This window comes from Chlorocebus sabaeus, chromosome 22, assembly GCF_047675955.1.
Source record: "Chlorocebus sabaeus isolate Y175 chromosome 22, mChlSab1.0.hap1, whole genome shotgun sequence".
NCBI classification, from domain to species: domain Eukaryota; kingdom Metazoa; phylum Chordata; class Mammalia; order Primates; family Cercopithecidae; genus Chlorocebus; species Chlorocebus sabaeus.
In genome coordinates, this window is record NC_132925.1 from 72,298,633 (window position 1) to 72,315,400 (window position 16,768).

Here is a 16,768-nt window from a genome sequence, read left to right on the forward strand (position 1 = left end):
GTGAAAATGGGCATTGTGTGCACCATGAGAGCAGAACTCTCAAAGCTCTGCAAACTCACTCACTGGGCTTTAAGAGCCTGAAAATGAAGCCTTTTGATTGGTGTAGCAAGTTTGTATAGATTTCCAAGTAGAAATCAGCTTAATGCTGAATTAATTTGACTTTCCCACTAATGTGGTAGGTGATGGTTGCTGAAGCCTTGGACATTTCCAGAGAAACCTACCTGGCAATTCTGATGGACCGGTCCTGCAATGGCCCCGTGCTGGTGGGCAGCCCTCAGGGGGGCGTCGACATTGAGGAGGTGGCTGCTTCAAACCCAGAGCTCATTTTTAAGGTATGTTTAAATTCCTGGCTACTCGGTATTAATTGATTGTTATTGTAGAAGATGTTAAATATTTAATGTGGAGTCTAAGGCCAGGAGCAGTAAATCTGTCTCTACAATTTAAGGTATGAAGATGTTGAGCCCTTTTTCTTTCTAGGTATCCAGTTGAAAGTTGAGTGGAATCAACGTATTTGGTGTTCAGGGACTTTTTGTCTTTGCTTTTCCCATCCTTCCTTCTTTCCTTCTTCCTGCCTTTTCTTCCTCCCTGATTCCTTTCCGTCCAATCTTCCTCAAGAATTAACCAATGGGAGAGGACTGCTATATTTTCATTTCTCATGGTTAACTCTCTTTCATTTAATATTATATATGATCTAGAAATTCTCTCCTAGGAGATGAATGAATTCTCTTTTAGGAGATGTACTAGAAACTGCCTTGAGATCTCTCAGTACTATTGATGTAAACGAGAATCTTTATGCAGTCCAGATTCTGTCAGTTTTTTTCAATCTTTGAAATCTTGACTCATTTATTGATATTAAGATTAGTTTCAAGTCAGAGATGTGAGATCAGATTTAATCAGAGCACAAGTTTCTCGAAGTCTCGAAACCTCATTTTTAAATCAGTAAAATGAACATGGGGTGATTTCTACCCTGTGGGATTACAAGGATTAAATGAGGTGCTATGTATTAAGTGCTTCTTAACCTACCTCAGCTATAAGGAGAAAAACGTAAGTTTTCAGAACTAAAATTCAAGCTTTTAATCTGGGTTCTTGGGGTCAAAATTGCATTAAAATTTTCCACCAGAAACATTCATTATTTCTTTTAGAAAATGATTTTTTGTTTCCCTTTGAAAAGGGGAGATTTTATTTCTTAAATCTCTTTGTCTAAATAATGTACAATAAACACCCACTTAGCATCCTCAACAGGTTCTTGGAAACTTCGACTTGAATGGAAGCGATATATAAGGAAACCAATGTTACCATACATAGGCTAATTGATATAAACAAGAGTTAAGTTCCTATGGCATATTTCTGCTCACAAAAACATCACGCAACTCCTAAATAAAGACCAACACACTTCTAATGTTACACATTATAATAAATAGGAGCTATGTATACATTTCAGAAAGATTTCATAAAAACAAGTAAGGTAATTATTTATCCAGTTGTTCCAGCTCAGGGTCTCTGATGGCTAGAGCACAGGGTGCAAGCAAAGAACCCACCGTGGATGGGACACCATCCCATTGCAGAGCACACTCACACACCACACCCGCACCCGCATCACACCCACACCCACTCAGACTGGGACTGTGTATACACACCGGTTGACCTAACCTGTACAGATTTGGGATGTGGGAAAAAAACCGGGGGACCCAGAGAAAACCTACTCAGACAAGAGGGGAATTTGTAGACTCTACACAGACAGTGGCCTTGGCTGGGAATTGATTTTTTTTTTTTTTTTCTCAACCTTATAACAAAACGACCTTGAATGAAGTAATGTTATTTGAAGACCTACTGTACTCATACTTCAGTGATTGCGTTTAAAATATTTTCACTAATGTTATATATTTAAGTTAATTACCTTGGAAACTGAATTGAGACTTTACATGCAGACTTACCAATAACACCTAGCTGTTTTCAAAGTTCACGTTATTTAAAGCAGGCCATTCCATTTGTTAAGAGAATGCATGAAATAATGTATAATGACAGTGCTCGGTGTCTTTGAGACAATAGCATTTTGTAGAGCTAAGGTATCAGTAATCATTATCATCAATAGAGTGCTTAAATCATAAAGTAATATTTAACCTATCTATGACAGGCTTTAAACTTAACTAATAGTAGGCAGGAAAACCTCACTTTGGAGGTCTTCCAAAAGATGTCATAAAAATTAACTGACTAAATATTCGTCAATGCCATCTGTATAGTAATTAAAAGTGAAAACTGGCATCAGAGTTTCTTGTCAGCATGCCACCATGAAGAATTATATAGTTTTTGGAAGAGCTGTTTTATAGATGGTCTGCTAATTAAAACATACCCTACAGGCATCTGCAGTAGCCCTGCTCAGAGATCTCTGGATAGGTGCCACACTTTAATTACTCATTTGCAAATAAATACAAAGCGTTTTCTTTTGAGGTTGTAAATCTTCTCAGTTGACTGTCTAAATTTTGTTTATTTGATTTATTTTTACTAGGAGCAAATTGACATTTTTGAAGGAATAAAGGACAGCCAAGCTCAGCGGATGGCAGAAAATCTAGGCTTCGTTGGGCCTTTGAAAAGCCAGGTATATAAGCCATTGGGGGACGGTGTGTCTGACTTGTTTCAGAAAACATTTGGGAACTTGCTTAATTGCCTCTAGTGTTTGTGATTACCAGGAAACAGGATTATTTATTGTTTTCTAATTTCTTCTTCCAGCTGTTTATGATGAAGAAAAATATTTCCCTGATGTTTTAAAAGAGGATGTTTATGATGTGTCTTTGAATGAATTTTGATATGTGTGTGCATGTGTATTGCATGTGGACACATACACTTTATGATGGATGGTAATCTGTATTTTTTCTGTAGCACTGCTGGTACTTAGCCACCTGGCAGGTAGGTGTGTGATTCAGCTCATTCAGACTTTAGTTTCATCTTCTATAAAATGGGAATGATGACAACTCCTGAGAGGCTTATTGTGGGGATTCAGTAGAATAATGTGTGAAAGTCCTTATTATAGTGCTCCATAAAGGTCTGTTCTTATTGGTATTAATATTAATAATACATGTTATTTAGCTAATTGCTATTCTTTCATAGCTAATGGGCATTTGAAATGAATATTGATGGCATAAAGTTGATATTTTATTGAGAACAGCTTAAAATATATCAGTTTTCTAGTAATATCCCTTGGCTTCAAAGACCAAAACATTGGCCTCAGAGCTGTTGAGGGACAGAATCTGTCCTAGCATCGTGCCCTGCTCTGCCTTTGGTCCAGCGCATGGCACCTGATTATGTGTCTAGTGGAGCAAGCTTCCTAGTCCCACAGCTAAATCAGATAAACTTACTTTTTCCTTCCCCTGTTACTCAGAGAGGCCACCTTAATGGCCCTAGATTGTGTGCATGTGTGCATGTATGTATGTTCTCTGGCCTGGGACTTTATGGAGAGGTTACAGAGTATGTACTTTGGTTAGGCAGTACTATTTCCCATAAGACAGTAGATGATGCACTCTTTTCTTTCTGTCTTGTCTTTTTCTTTTGATTGACTCTCTCTGGAAGTTTAATGACAACAGTAGGCAAGTCAAAGAGGGGTAAAGCAGAATAAGGTTTTAAAAAAATATATGCTTTAATGAAGAGAAACTACTTACTTGAAAATGAATAAAGGCTCACTTTGAAAGCAAAAGATTGAAGATGGTAGAATGGGACAGGGTCATCTGGAACTCAACCTCAGGATGAGAGGGAAAGGGCCAGGATTCAATGGACAGTTAGAAGAACTAATTGCCATTTCTGAGACTAGCAAAGAGATGCCAGGAAAGTGATCTGTTGAAAGGAAGATACTGGAAGATTCCTGAACATGTGCTACAGTGGTGGGTTTCATCTCCTGCAAATGAGGATACCAGCTACATTAGCCATTCATTTGATGTTTATTAAGGGGCTTCTCCTGTGGCAGTGGTGGTCACCAAGAGCCCGTTTTCCATATAGCCACTGTGGTCTAGCTGCACTGTCCAGCAGTCAGCTCCAGAATGTGTGCAGTTACCCTGTCTGCCTCCTCCATATCACTTTGGACATCTGCATTTCTCTTATTTATTTGCAGTCACCTTTGCTAGATCCTAATCTTTACCACGGCAGGGACTTTGTCCATCCTACTCAATGCTGTGTTGCTAGCAGCTGGCAAAGTGCTTGGCATCTATTTTCATTGCCCAAGAAACAGTTGTCATGTGCCTGACTAGGTGAAACAACACATCTAGTTGTCCACTTTGAAGAGGTTCCTAGAGACTCAGCAATAGGTGGCTTTTCATGACAGAAAAATAAATCTGGAATGGGCAAAATCTGCTGACCACATATTTAAAAGCTCAGGAGGTGAACATAATAGAGAGTTCTAGAGAAGTTAATAACAGTATAATGTACATCACAAGATACTCCCCCCTCACTACATATTATAAGAGAAAATGAAGAATTATTTATAGCTCTTAAATGGCTTACTCTTGTTTTCCTAGTACCTGAAACACTCTAAGTTTTAAATGAGTTATCTACGGAAGGAAGATGAAAATGTGAGAACTCAGGGGTCAGTAAGAGGCCATATTGTCAGTATACCTTTGAATTAATTTATCGAGGAAAGGAAATAAAATGTTTTAATTTGGTTTTTTTTCTTTTTTCACTGCTAACTCCATGAAAGGCTTTAAATCTTCATTTTCTCAGCAGCTTGGAGTGAGCACTGATTGGGTGCTGCTCAGGCTGTTGTGCCCTGAGGAACAGAGACAATGAAAAATAACTATTGTTCCTCAGGGGCTCACAGACCAGTGGACATCTGCCTGCTGGCTGAGAGGATACAGGAAGAGGGATGGATAAAGGAATGCAAAGGAGAGAGCAGGGGCAGAGGGAGAGAGAGGTTGATCTCAGCTGTAGACATGTTGGAAGTTGTTCATCTAGGGACACGTAAGTGTATTTCTACAGTAGAAGGGATATATGGCTTGGGAGCTCAGGGAAAGCTGCGCACTGGAGTTGTAGGCTTGGGAATCTGTGCTTTATGGGGCTTGCTCAAGTTGTGGGGATTAGTGAAATGCTCTAGAGAGCCAGTGTACAATGAGCAGATGGGACAGTGTAGAAGGAAAAACATTTAAACAATCATCATTGATCTTTTCCTAAAAAAATTGTGTCTTAGAGGCCCCTTAGGTTCAGTGTGACTTTGAAAGTTACTTAATTTTCATCTAGGATGTGGTTTAGGCATTTGGAGGTACCTCACTCATGGTCGAATATCATGTAAGATGATAGTCTTGTAAAATTATTAATATCGTTCCTGTGACTCATGCCTCTTGTCTCTAAAATGTGATTAATATTAGACATAACGAAAATAAAGATGATATCTTACTTTACATAAAATTACCAAGTATTTGTTCCAAACTAAAGTCTATTTCTGTGAGAATTTGTTGAAAAACGTTAAGACATAGAAAAGCTTAGTATAGTAGTTCCCCCTTATCTGTGGAGGATATGTTCCAAGACCTCCAGTGGATGCCTGAAGCTTACCTGCTACCAAACCCTATATATACTTTTTTTTCTGGATATCTATACTTAGGATAAAGTTTAACTTATAAATTAGGTACGGTAAGATATTAACAACAATAATAACATAGAACAATAGCAATATACTGTAATAAAAGTGTTGCAAATATGGTCTCTTTCTCAAAATATCTCATTGTACTATACTCACCCTTCTTGCGATGATGTGAGATGATACAATATCTACATGGTAAGACCTGGGGTGAGTGATGGGAGCATTACGATGTAGCATTGGGCTACTCATGACCTCCTGGCAGTAATTCAGGAGGGACATCTATTTTGGATGATCGTGGATCATCAAGCCATGGGTGTCAATGACTGGATGTCAGGAACAGATAATGTCAATGGTCGGGGATCCTGGATAGTTGAAGGTTTTTCACGATAACCTTTTAGAAGAACATCATAATTAGAAGTTTGTCTCTTTCTTTTTAATTCATCAAAGTGTGGCTGTAGAGGTTGTAATCTGTCAGTAACTTTAGTGCTGTGTTCCATCCCAGGATCTTAGTCCATAATTTTGTCCTTCCCATTTAATAAATTGGACCCACAGTAGATCATGGGTAACTAAAACCACAGAAAGGGAAACTGAGGATAAAGGGGGTCTATCATATGACTGAAACTTACAAGTTTGTCAAGTGTGTCTTAATTATCATCTATACTGTTAGTTTCTGAAAACATGAGTGCCATGAATTGTCAATATGTGCCTCTAGGATTTAGGCTGTTGAAAGATCGGACGCTCCAAGTCACTGTAAGATCACTAACACCTCTTGAAGTGGTTTGTACTTCTGGCTAGATTTGAGATATAGCCATATGTGAATATTGCCATTCACATATAGCCATATGTGAATATTGATGATAATTTCTGGAATGCAGGAAAGATATTTAAAATTCTTAACCTGTTGAGACTTTGTTTTGATTAATAGACGATTTATTTTAGCAAGAATGCACATAGTCATCATTGCCAGACTTAATATGAGATGTTAAATGTTCGATCCAATTTTTCTTCCTGGATAATTTTTTCTTTCCTATCCCTGTTAGTTTTGAAAACATAATACAAGAAGAAGAGGTGCCTAATTCCACACAAAGCTCCCAAGAGTGAGTTTTTAGGGGTGAAATTAGGATAGACATTTGCTGATCTTGCATAGGTCCAACAAATCAAGGCAGGATATTCAATGAGCTGTCAGCGGTTAGGGTCGTTGTACTGAAGCAAGTACTCTCCCGTTTCAGCTGGGCTCTTACGGCCAACCGCTCAGCTTGCGCCCGCTGGGTTTCCACAGATATGTCGTATTCTGCTGGGTGGAGGGTCGAGGGTGGAGTGGCCAGGCATGATGGAGTAGACTTTGGGAACAATATCTTGGTGATGCAGCGCACAACTGTGCCTGCGCGGTTCTGAGGCCCTTCCTCATTATGCTCCTGTGAAGACATTTTTAAAGATTTTTATAAACTTCTCAGGTTTTCATGTACATATATTTGATTTTACAGATTTTAATTTTTAAAAATTGCTTAACAGACAAAATAACAGTTGGTGGCAAAAGTGCAGAAAACCTTTGTACACAGTGGTCATGAGCTGAGAAAGTAATGGCAATAGTAAGCGACTGACTGCAAGATGACCAGGAGAATGTTCTCTTTGACCTGCACTTATTTTAAACATTTGAACCCATGTAGAAAGCAGGAAAGCTAATTTCAACTTGCCACATGCCATGCCATTCCCTGTCACACCTGGTCACAGTTACATATTCTGTCTGCCTAGCCCTTATAACCATTTAGTGTATAGCCTCTGGAATAAGACATCTTACAAGGGTTTGTCATTGTGAGAGCTACAAGGGAGAACCAGCTTGGTTTGGAGATATCTCCAAGATCAAATTATGTTTTAGTCTTGCTCAAAAAATTACAGTCTGGCTTTGCACAACAGTAAAAATTAAAACAGAAAATATCCCCAAAATGCTGTGCTAATGTATAATTACAATGGGATTAATGTGTGGAAAACGCAGGCTTGTACTAAACAAAGTTGGTGTAGGCTTAAGAAGTTCTGAAACAGTTTAAGTATATATCTGTGGATGAATTCATAAACAAAATGTGGTATATACTATAGTGGAACTTCATTGAACCTTGTAAAAGAAGATTCTGACACATGCTGCAGTATGGATGGGGCTTGAGGATATTGTGTTCAGTGAAATAAGCCAGTCACAAAAAGACAAACGCTGGATGATTCCACAGGTATCTAGTGTATGTATATATGCATATCCTTTATTTTATGTATGTATGTATCTAGATATCTCTAATATCTATATGTCTGCTATCTATAGATATCTATATATGTGTGTGTATATAGAGAGAGAGGAGTGTGTGTGTGTATGTGTGTGTATATATATGGGGAGATGGAGAGCGGGACGGAGAGAGAGATGCTCTCTAGAATAGTCAAATTTATAGACACAAAGTAGAATGATGTTGCCAGAGGCTGCGGTAAGAGGAGAACGGTAAGAGGAGAACAGGAGTTTGTTTAGTGATACATAGTGAGGGAAGATTACGAAGTTCTAGAGATTGGTTGCACAACAATGTGAATATACCAACTTGACCCTGCAGAACTGTGTAGACACTTAAAAATGGTTGAGATATGGTGAATTTTATGTTTTGTTTATTTTATCACAGTTTTAAAAAAAGTTTTGAAGTAGCTGGATTAGATTATACATATATATATATATATATATATATATATATATGTACCCAGAAGTTATTTCTATTATATAGTCCCCCTAGTCCCCCTTAGAATTGAATTAATCTTTAATTCAACCAATATTTATCAAGTATTGACTCTGCAGAGGTTGTATGACGACAGTGGATGCCAAAGTGCCCAGGATACATAAGATGCCTGCCCCATGCAACTCACATTGCAAGCTCACATTGATGACCTAGAAAACCCCCTAAAATACAAAAAATATTCAGCAGTGAAGTATTTACTGGCTTCACACTTTAACTCAAATTTTATTTGGATTAAAAAAAATGGAAACATTAAATAAAGAAATTATAAAGAATACTAGAAAAAATAATGGGAGAATTTTAAAAAATATTCTCAGAATGGGACTAGCCTTTTAAAAGTCTGACACAAAGTCAGAAGCCATGTAAGAGTGACATTATTGTGAAATTTCCATGTGGCAAAACTAACAAAAGAATGTTCAAAAGGTAAATGTTAAAGGGGCTGAGACAGGAGGATTACTTGAGACCAGGAATTCAAGAGCAGCCTGGGTAACATAGCGAGACCCCCATCTCTAGAAGAAATTAAACTAAAAAAATTAGCTGAGCCTAGTGGCATGTGCCTGTAGTCCACCTATTTGAAAGGCTGAGGTGGGAGATTCATCTGAGCCCAGGAGTTCAAGGCTGCAGTGAGCCATGATTGTGCCAGTACACTCCAGTCTGGGTGACAAAGCAAGACTCTATTGTACACACACACACTCTTTCTATAAATTAATAAGAAAGAGATCAAAATCTCAACAGGAAAATAGGCAAAATTCACAGAAAAAAATAAGATATCTCTTAAACTCATAGAATAATGTGCAAACTCATTCATAAGAAAATAAAATTAAAACTATATGTGAGTGTACTCATCTGTTCTCACACTGATAATAAAGACATCACTGAGACTGGGTAATTTAAGAAGGAAAGAGGTTTAATTTACTCATAGTTCCACATGGCTGGGGAAGCCTCACAATCATGGTGGAAGATGAAGGAATGGGGAAGGGACTTCTTGCATGGTGCAGGCAAGAGAGCTTGTGCAGGGGAAACCCCCTTTATAAAACCACCAGATCTTGTGAGACTTATTCACTGTCCTGAGAACAGCATGGGAAAATCCTGTCCCCACGATTCAATTACTTCCCAGTGGGTCCCTCTTGCAACACATGAGAATTATTACAATTCAAGGTAAGATTTGGGTGGGGACACAGAGCCCAACCATATCAGTGAGATACCCTTTTTCACCTAACCCACTGGCAAAGATACAAATGGCTAATGATTGTGAATTGGAAAATAGTGTCTCTGATAATTTTCACTTCTTAGGTGTGGAAATCAGGGACGACTTCTATCAAGAACAATTTAGGCCAGGCGTGGTAGCTCACGCCTGTAATCCCAGCACTTTGGGAGGCCAAGGCAGGTGGATCACGAGGTCAGGAGATCGAGACCATTCTGGCCAACATGGTGAAAACCCGTCTCTACTAAAATACAAAAAACTAGCCGGGCTTGGTGGCACGCCTCTAGTCCTAGCTACTCGGGAAGCTGAGGCAGGGGAATCGCTTGAACCCTGGAGGTGCAGGTTGCAGTGAGCCCAGATCGCGCCACTGCACTCCAGCCTGGCAACAGAGCAAGACTCTGTCTCAAAAAAAAAAAAAAAAAAAAAATTTAGCAGAATCTTTTGATGTTTAAAATGGCTATACTCCTTTCTGCTTCACTCTGGGTAATTTATCCTACAAATGTTTAATCGAGTGTATGTTAAATATCCAGAGATAAGTAAGGCAGTGCTGTAATGTCAACCTATTAGAAACAATGCAAATGGTCATTATTTAAGTGAAAGGTTAAAGGAATTATAGCACATCAATACAGTAAGATATTATTTAGTCAATTAAAAGGATACAATTGATCTACCTGTGTTGCTGATGAAGTGTCTCTAAAAATCTGTTAAGTAAAGAAATGAGGCATAGGAACAAGTTTGCTTTTTTAAGACAGATGAAGGAGGAATGCATACTGTCTTAGGCATAGAATATCTCTCAGATGAAGGGCACATTTATGAGTGTGCTGCCACTGGGAGCCTGTGTGGTTGAATGGTACAATCAGGGAAAACCCTTAAGTTCTTCGGGAATTTTGTATCATATACATGTGTTATCTACCCATACAAATATTTACTATTAAAAATATGTAATCATACTCGTTATGTGGGTTCTTTTATATCTACTGGGCCTCAAATTTGGATTTAAAGATGTTTGTAGGTAAACATAAAATACATTAACATAGCATGAATTAAATCTGGAGTTCTTCAGTCAAATCTGGAACCACCTGCAATATTTACACCAGCGGGGATTTACTTTAGGGATGCGTTCATAGGTGCTGCAAGAGCTGAGTAGTTTAAAAGTGGACAGGGCCGGCCGCAGTGGCTCACGCCTGTAATTCCAGCTCTTTGGGAGGCCGAGGCGGGTGGATCACGAGGTCAGGAGATCGAGACCATCCTGGCTAATACGGTGGAACCCTGTCTGTACTAAAAATAGAAACAATTAGCCAGGCGTGGTGGCGGGCGCCTGCAGTCCCGGCTACTCGGGAGGCTAAGGCAGGAGAATGGCGTGGACCTGGGAGGCAGAGGTTGCAGTGAGCCGAGATCCCGCCACTGCACTTCATCCTGGGCGACAGAGCGAGACTCCGTCAAGAGTGGACGGAAAGGCAACCTAGAGCATATCCATCCGCATGCTCCAGGAACAAAAATGAGGCAGCGGTGTTACTGGACTTTAGATACAGAAGCTAGAACCCTGGTGGGCTTCTCCAGTGGGAGCAAGAGCCAGAGGAGGAAGTGCTGCCCAGATAGAAAGAGAGGAGTGGAAGTACCCTGGTTCTTCCCTTCTTCCCACCTCCATCTCTCACCGCTGCTTCTCATTGGCTGGCCCCAGCTGGAAACCAGCTGACCCAGGAACATAGAAAACTTAGCCTGTAAGCGTCAGCTTCCCTGATATACAGAGTAGAGTTGGAGAACTGAAAATGGATCTGCTGCAAATGATCCAAGGCTGGCACAATGAGTGAAATGTGGCAGTGGGAAAACTTTGGCTTGGAAAATGGAGCCGGGAATGAGACTGATACCTAATTCTTCTCCATGATCGACCCTCTTGCTCTGTGCATCACATGCTCCTTTCGTTATTGACAGGAGCTTTCTAGGGTGCGGGCATGGCTCATTCATGTTCTCATTTCTAGCGCCAGCTCTCAGGATACCAGCTAGCTGTGTCATAGGCAGTGAAGAAATGTTGGTTGAAAAGAATGAATGAATGAGCGAATTTCAAGCAGAGTGAGAAAAATGAAGTCAGGGCATAACAGGGCAACCTTGGATATTCTTGCCCTTTGTGGTTAATGCCTTTGGGACAAGCTATTTTCAGTTTGAATTGTGCTGTTCAGTGACTACACTATTGAGCACTTTCATCTTCCTGTTTTACAACAATTTTCGTTAGACACTCAGTAATTGTTGTTTCACAGATTATGGGTTGGATTGATTAATATAATAACTTTTATTTCAGCACAATAAGGAAAATCTAGTCATTATAAACTCTCAAAATCATGTTTACCTTTTACTTAAATGGAACTTGTTTGTATTAATGATTGTAGCTTATATTGCAGCATAACTCTGCTAATAGAGACATGATAATTTACAAAAAGATTAACAACGTTTTAGGCCGTACTGAAAATATTTTGTTTTCTTGATAATGGTCTCTTCTGGTGTCTGGAGGAGAGTTGAGCAATTCCTTTTAATGAATAGCAGTGGAAATTAAAATAATTATGTTTTTCTGTTTTTCCCTTCAGAAAACCTAACTGAAAATAAAGACATAACTTACTATTTTAAAGGTTTCATTAATCCAGCAAAATAAATTTTCTTTTACCGCTTTGGTGTAATTCCATTTCACTTGATCACATTTAGGCTGCAGATCAAATTACGAAGCTGTATAATCTCTTCCTGAAAATTGATGCTACTCAGGTGGAAGTGAATCCCTTTGGTGAAACTCCAGAAGGACAAGGTAAGAAAAAAAAAAGAATTGAGAAAACAAATGAATGTATTATAATTATTTATGCAAACTATAAATTGCACAAAAGACTGTAGCAGCAGCTTTGCATAAATTTCTTACAGTAATTTAATTTCTGCCATAGTTTGAAATGCTCCCATGATGCAGTTGAACATTTCAGCACTTAGGTTTGTTTGTAGCCAAATGCCAGGGCTCTAAGGAAGCTACTAAAGCTACTGCTTGTTTTACTTAAAAACATTCGGGCTTGGTGTGGTGGCTCATGCCTGAAATCCCAGCACTTTGGGAGGACAAGACAAGAGGATCACTTGAGGCCAAGACTTTGAGACCAGCCTGGGTAACATATTGAGACCCTGTCTCTACAAATAATAATAATAATAATAAATTAAAAGAGAAGAAACATTCGTTCACATCTTTCTCTCCACCTTATTTTTTTCGGCCTATCACTGCTGCTACTAAGGTAAAGGTTTGTGTAGAAATGGGAGCCACACACTTGGGTATAATGAACGCATGTGCCTTTATGGAACTGGAACTTTTTGAATGTCTTTAGTTTGCCTAAATCTGTATATAATTTCACTTTGTGTTCTGGGCTGGATTTATATCACCTTGGTAAAACCCCAAGTCCCCCCCAGTTGAGCTCTTTCACCTTACTTGGACAGCAGTTTCTGCTTCAGGCAGTAGTAGGTGGCATTTTTGTGGTGAAGGTTCCTCCTATCCATCAGGTACTTATAGAGTATAAATAACTCTTTTATATCTCAGTACCTACCACCATGGCACTGTTTCTTGCATACAGCAAATATTCCATAAGTTCTTATTAATATGGTAGCGAAAACTTGTGAATGCATGTGTGGTAAGGGGTAAAGTGGAGTTCCACACACACATTCACAAGCTTTTGCTATCAAAACTGTGGAATAGCAGGTGGATAGGATAGGGATACCAGACTGTAAGCCCCATGAACTTCTCTTTTTTAGTACATTTCACCTCCAGTGTCTTGCATGTTGTCTAGCATGTTACAGTCAGTAAAGAGGAATTTGCATTGAATTGGTAACTGGGGTGAATCATTATGTGTAAACACATCAACTTTTGGACCAAGGCGGATGAGACAATATTTTCTCCTTAGCACATTTCAGTTTCAGAGATTCTGTAGCTAGACTCAGTGAAACTACGCTATTATTTCTTTGAAACCCAGAGAGGCCTAAGTATAAATTTTGTATCTGCCATGTTTTGGCTACAGATCTGGGCAAGTTACTTAGCCTGCCTAAGTTTCAGGTCTTTTTTTTTTTTTTTTTTTTTCAATCAAATAAGTGGTAGCAATGATGCCTAGCTCATAGAGTGTTGTGAAAAAATAAGATGAGATCATATATGAGTAAGCATGCAGTATCAGATACAAAATAGGCTAGTCCCTAACATTCATAAAATGAAATTCCTCTTCTCAGGTAGTCTCAGAGTAGCCCAGGAATGGTATAGATTTTAGACAAGAACAAGCAAAGATTTTATGTTTAGGAAGCCATTGAAAATAATATATTTCATGATTTATACAGATGACCATCTGACATAAATCTGTGCTTGGTCATTTATAAACAAGCCACCTTTATTCATAAATGCTTTTTTAAAAAGTTGCTATGGCTATAAAATTGTGAGTATTTTATAAAGCGAAGAAAGGAAGGGGAAGAAGCTGTTTCTTGAGCTTATATGCCAGGCACTGTGATAAGCTTATACCTATATTCTTTCATATTGTTTACCACAACCCTGAAAATTTAGGAGTTGTTATCCCCATTTTATAGAGGGTTGAAAAACCATTGTAACTGTCCCAGGGGCCAGTCAGAAGTTACAGAAGCTGGGATTTGAACCCATGTCCCTCTGAGTCCAGCATGCATGTTGATTCTGATTCTCCAGACTCAACTGCAGCTACCTGCCTTTTTTCTACTTTCTTCCGTTTAAACTACTTATTTGCTTTCATGGACATGACCTAGAAGTAGTCTCCAGTTTGGCAGGGAATACCAGTCAGAATTCATGTTGATAATTAAGTCCAAGAAATGAAGGCAGAGGCTTAACAAAAGTTCTTAAAGGTCATATATTGCTTTTTAAACTAGTATACACAAGCAGCCTGTTTGCTTCATATTAAGAAAAATGGAAATTCAGCTGTAGCTATGGAGTGGGATAAAAATGGCTGCAATACATTTTTTATTCAACCCTTTGGGAAGCAGTCACAAGCTGTGTTCTGGCTTCAGGGAACAGAGGTATGGAAACCTTTTCTGAGAGTGTGTTTACAAAACGTCATGAGTCTGAAGTTTGATTTTTAATTATTAAGAGAATGGAAGAGTCTTGAGTTTTTTTTTTTTAAGGGAATCATCATAAAACATTCTTTATATACAGTTCATTAAAACATAAGTCTTATGTGATATTTTTAAGAGCAAAATTATCTTTCGTTATTAATTTGTTCATAGTACTATAAAGTTCAGCGATTGAATTATAATCACAATTAAATGAGTATGTTGGTTTATAACTCTAATGAGCAGTAGTCAAATTAAACCCAATTAGGAAATGGTGATTAATGACCAAATGTACAAATTGATCTTCATCATTATCACAATTCCCTAAAGCTATCTTTTATTTAGAAGCTGTAAAAGCAGTCATTTATATTTTAGCAATATTGATAATCTTAATATTTATAATCTGAGTATTCGTTATTTCTGTTTAGATCAGTAGTAGCAGAACATTTCACATTAAAATTTCCACATTGAAACTTTGATTTAATAATTATTCTTTAAATTTAAAAGTTTAAGGAGCTCAGCATCACATTGCACCAGCTCTTTGTTGTTGTTGTTGTTGTTGTTGTTTCTTTTTCTTTTTTTTTTTGAGACAGGGTCTCTGTCGCCCAGACTGGAGTGCAGTGGTGCAGCCTAAGCAAACTGCAACTTCCACCTCCTGAGTCCAAGTGATTCTCCTGCCTCAGCCTTCCGAGTATCTGGGATTATAGGTGCCTGCCACCGCACCCAGCTAATTTTTGTATTTTTAGTAGAGATGGGGTTTCACCACATTGGCCAGGCTGGTCTCCAACTCCTGACCCCAGGTGATCCACCCGCCTCGGCCTCCCAAAGTGCTGGGATTATAGGTGTGAGCCACTGCACCCGGCCTGTACCCACCTCTTTGTAGGAAAATTTTTTTGGCCTTCCATTGGTCAGTGAGTGCTATTTTTAATAATTCAGATTATTGTTCATATAGTTGTACAGCAAGTGATGCCCTGTTGAGTGAAGAACAAGGGCCTTGATAATATCTATGCTACTAAGTCACCCATAGGGAATTTTTGACATGGAGAAAGAACTGCAGTCCAAGAACTCTTTTTTCCTATGTGATTAATAATCTGATTCAAAAAATATAATTTGACACTACTAACTGCAATGTAGTTTAGTGACTCTTAGCTAGGATTATAATGGTTGCTAATGACAGGAACCTATATTAGCTTTGTTTTTGTTAAAAAGTTATATTCCTGTAACAGGGAAGTCTAAGGTGTGGACTGGCTTAAGGCCTGAAGAGAATCAGGGATTTGCTGGTTCTCCAGCCCTGCTTCCCTCCAAATTGGCTTCTTTCTCAGCAAGGCTCTCAGAAGCTGGCAGCAAAGATGTCTCCCAGTGCTCCATAACTGTCCCTCAGCAGCCCACTAAATCCCTTCAAATGATTCTGATTGGCCCTGCTTGGATCATATGTCTATGCCCATGCCAGCCACTGAGCAAGAATCATATGGTATAGGAGACATACAGTTTCTTAATGGAAGAAGGGACACTGAGTCAAAACATACCTACCAGAAAGATGGAACCTTATTGAAACAAAAATAAACTGTTACTTAAATAGTCAATAGAAATTAATTGTTATTTTCCTTGTTTGTCCAAATGCAGTGCCAATTCATTTATTAATTCTGTAGCCAAGCAAGAAGCAATGTTTTATCATTATTTATTTATCTACCTGCCCATTCATGTATTCATTCATTCATTTTGCTAGCCACTGTAAGATTTCATGTCATATTTCTTCCCACCTTCAGCCAGCTCTATCTGTACACAGACTCCTTTCTCTGATGTCTTTAAAGCAAGTTGTACTCCATGGGAAGGGTGGGCATTTTGTTCCCCAGGGAACATTTTTAGTCGTCACAACTTGGAGGCTGTGCTATTGGCATGTATGACGCTAAACTACAATACACAATACTACATTCCCTGTTCACAGAGAATGACCTCACCCAATCTGTCCATAGTCTAGAGATTAAGAATTTCTGCTTTAGGGCATCTTCATCAGTTGGAAGCTGAAATTCATTCATTGGGCCAAAGAAATGAGATCCAATTTGAAGCAGTGACTATCTGGCTAAGATTTCATGAGAATTAAAGCTGGGTGATCCACAGTTAACTGGCACATCAAATTCCTTTCTTTTTTCAGATTGATTTCCCTAAATAACTACCCTGTTG

The 16,768-nt window shown here is 38.7% G+C and overlaps 1 protein-coding gene and 1 pseudogene across 2 annotated transcripts in view; one reads left to right on the plus strand and one right to left on the minus strand.

Moving 5' to 3' along the window:
- Positions 1–16,768, plus strand: part of SUCLG2 (succinate-CoA ligase GDP-forming subunit beta) — a 300,875-nt gene that overhangs the window by 161,724 nt on the left and 122,383 nt on the right. For both annotated transcript variants that reach the window (XM_007984920.3, XM_007984921.3), the window contains exons 5-7: positions 180–332; positions 2,507–2,596; positions 12,215–12,311. In XM_007984920.3, the coding sequence (XP_007983111.3) occupies positions 180–332; positions 2,507–2,596; positions 12,215–12,311 (340 nt within the window). The remainder of the gene's footprint in view (positions 1–179; positions 333–2,506; positions 2,597–12,214; positions 12,312–16,768) is intronic.
- Positions 6,426–7,082, minus strand: LOC119625627 (NADH dehydrogenase [ubiquinone] 1 beta subcomplex subunit 4 pseudogene; annotated as a pseudogene).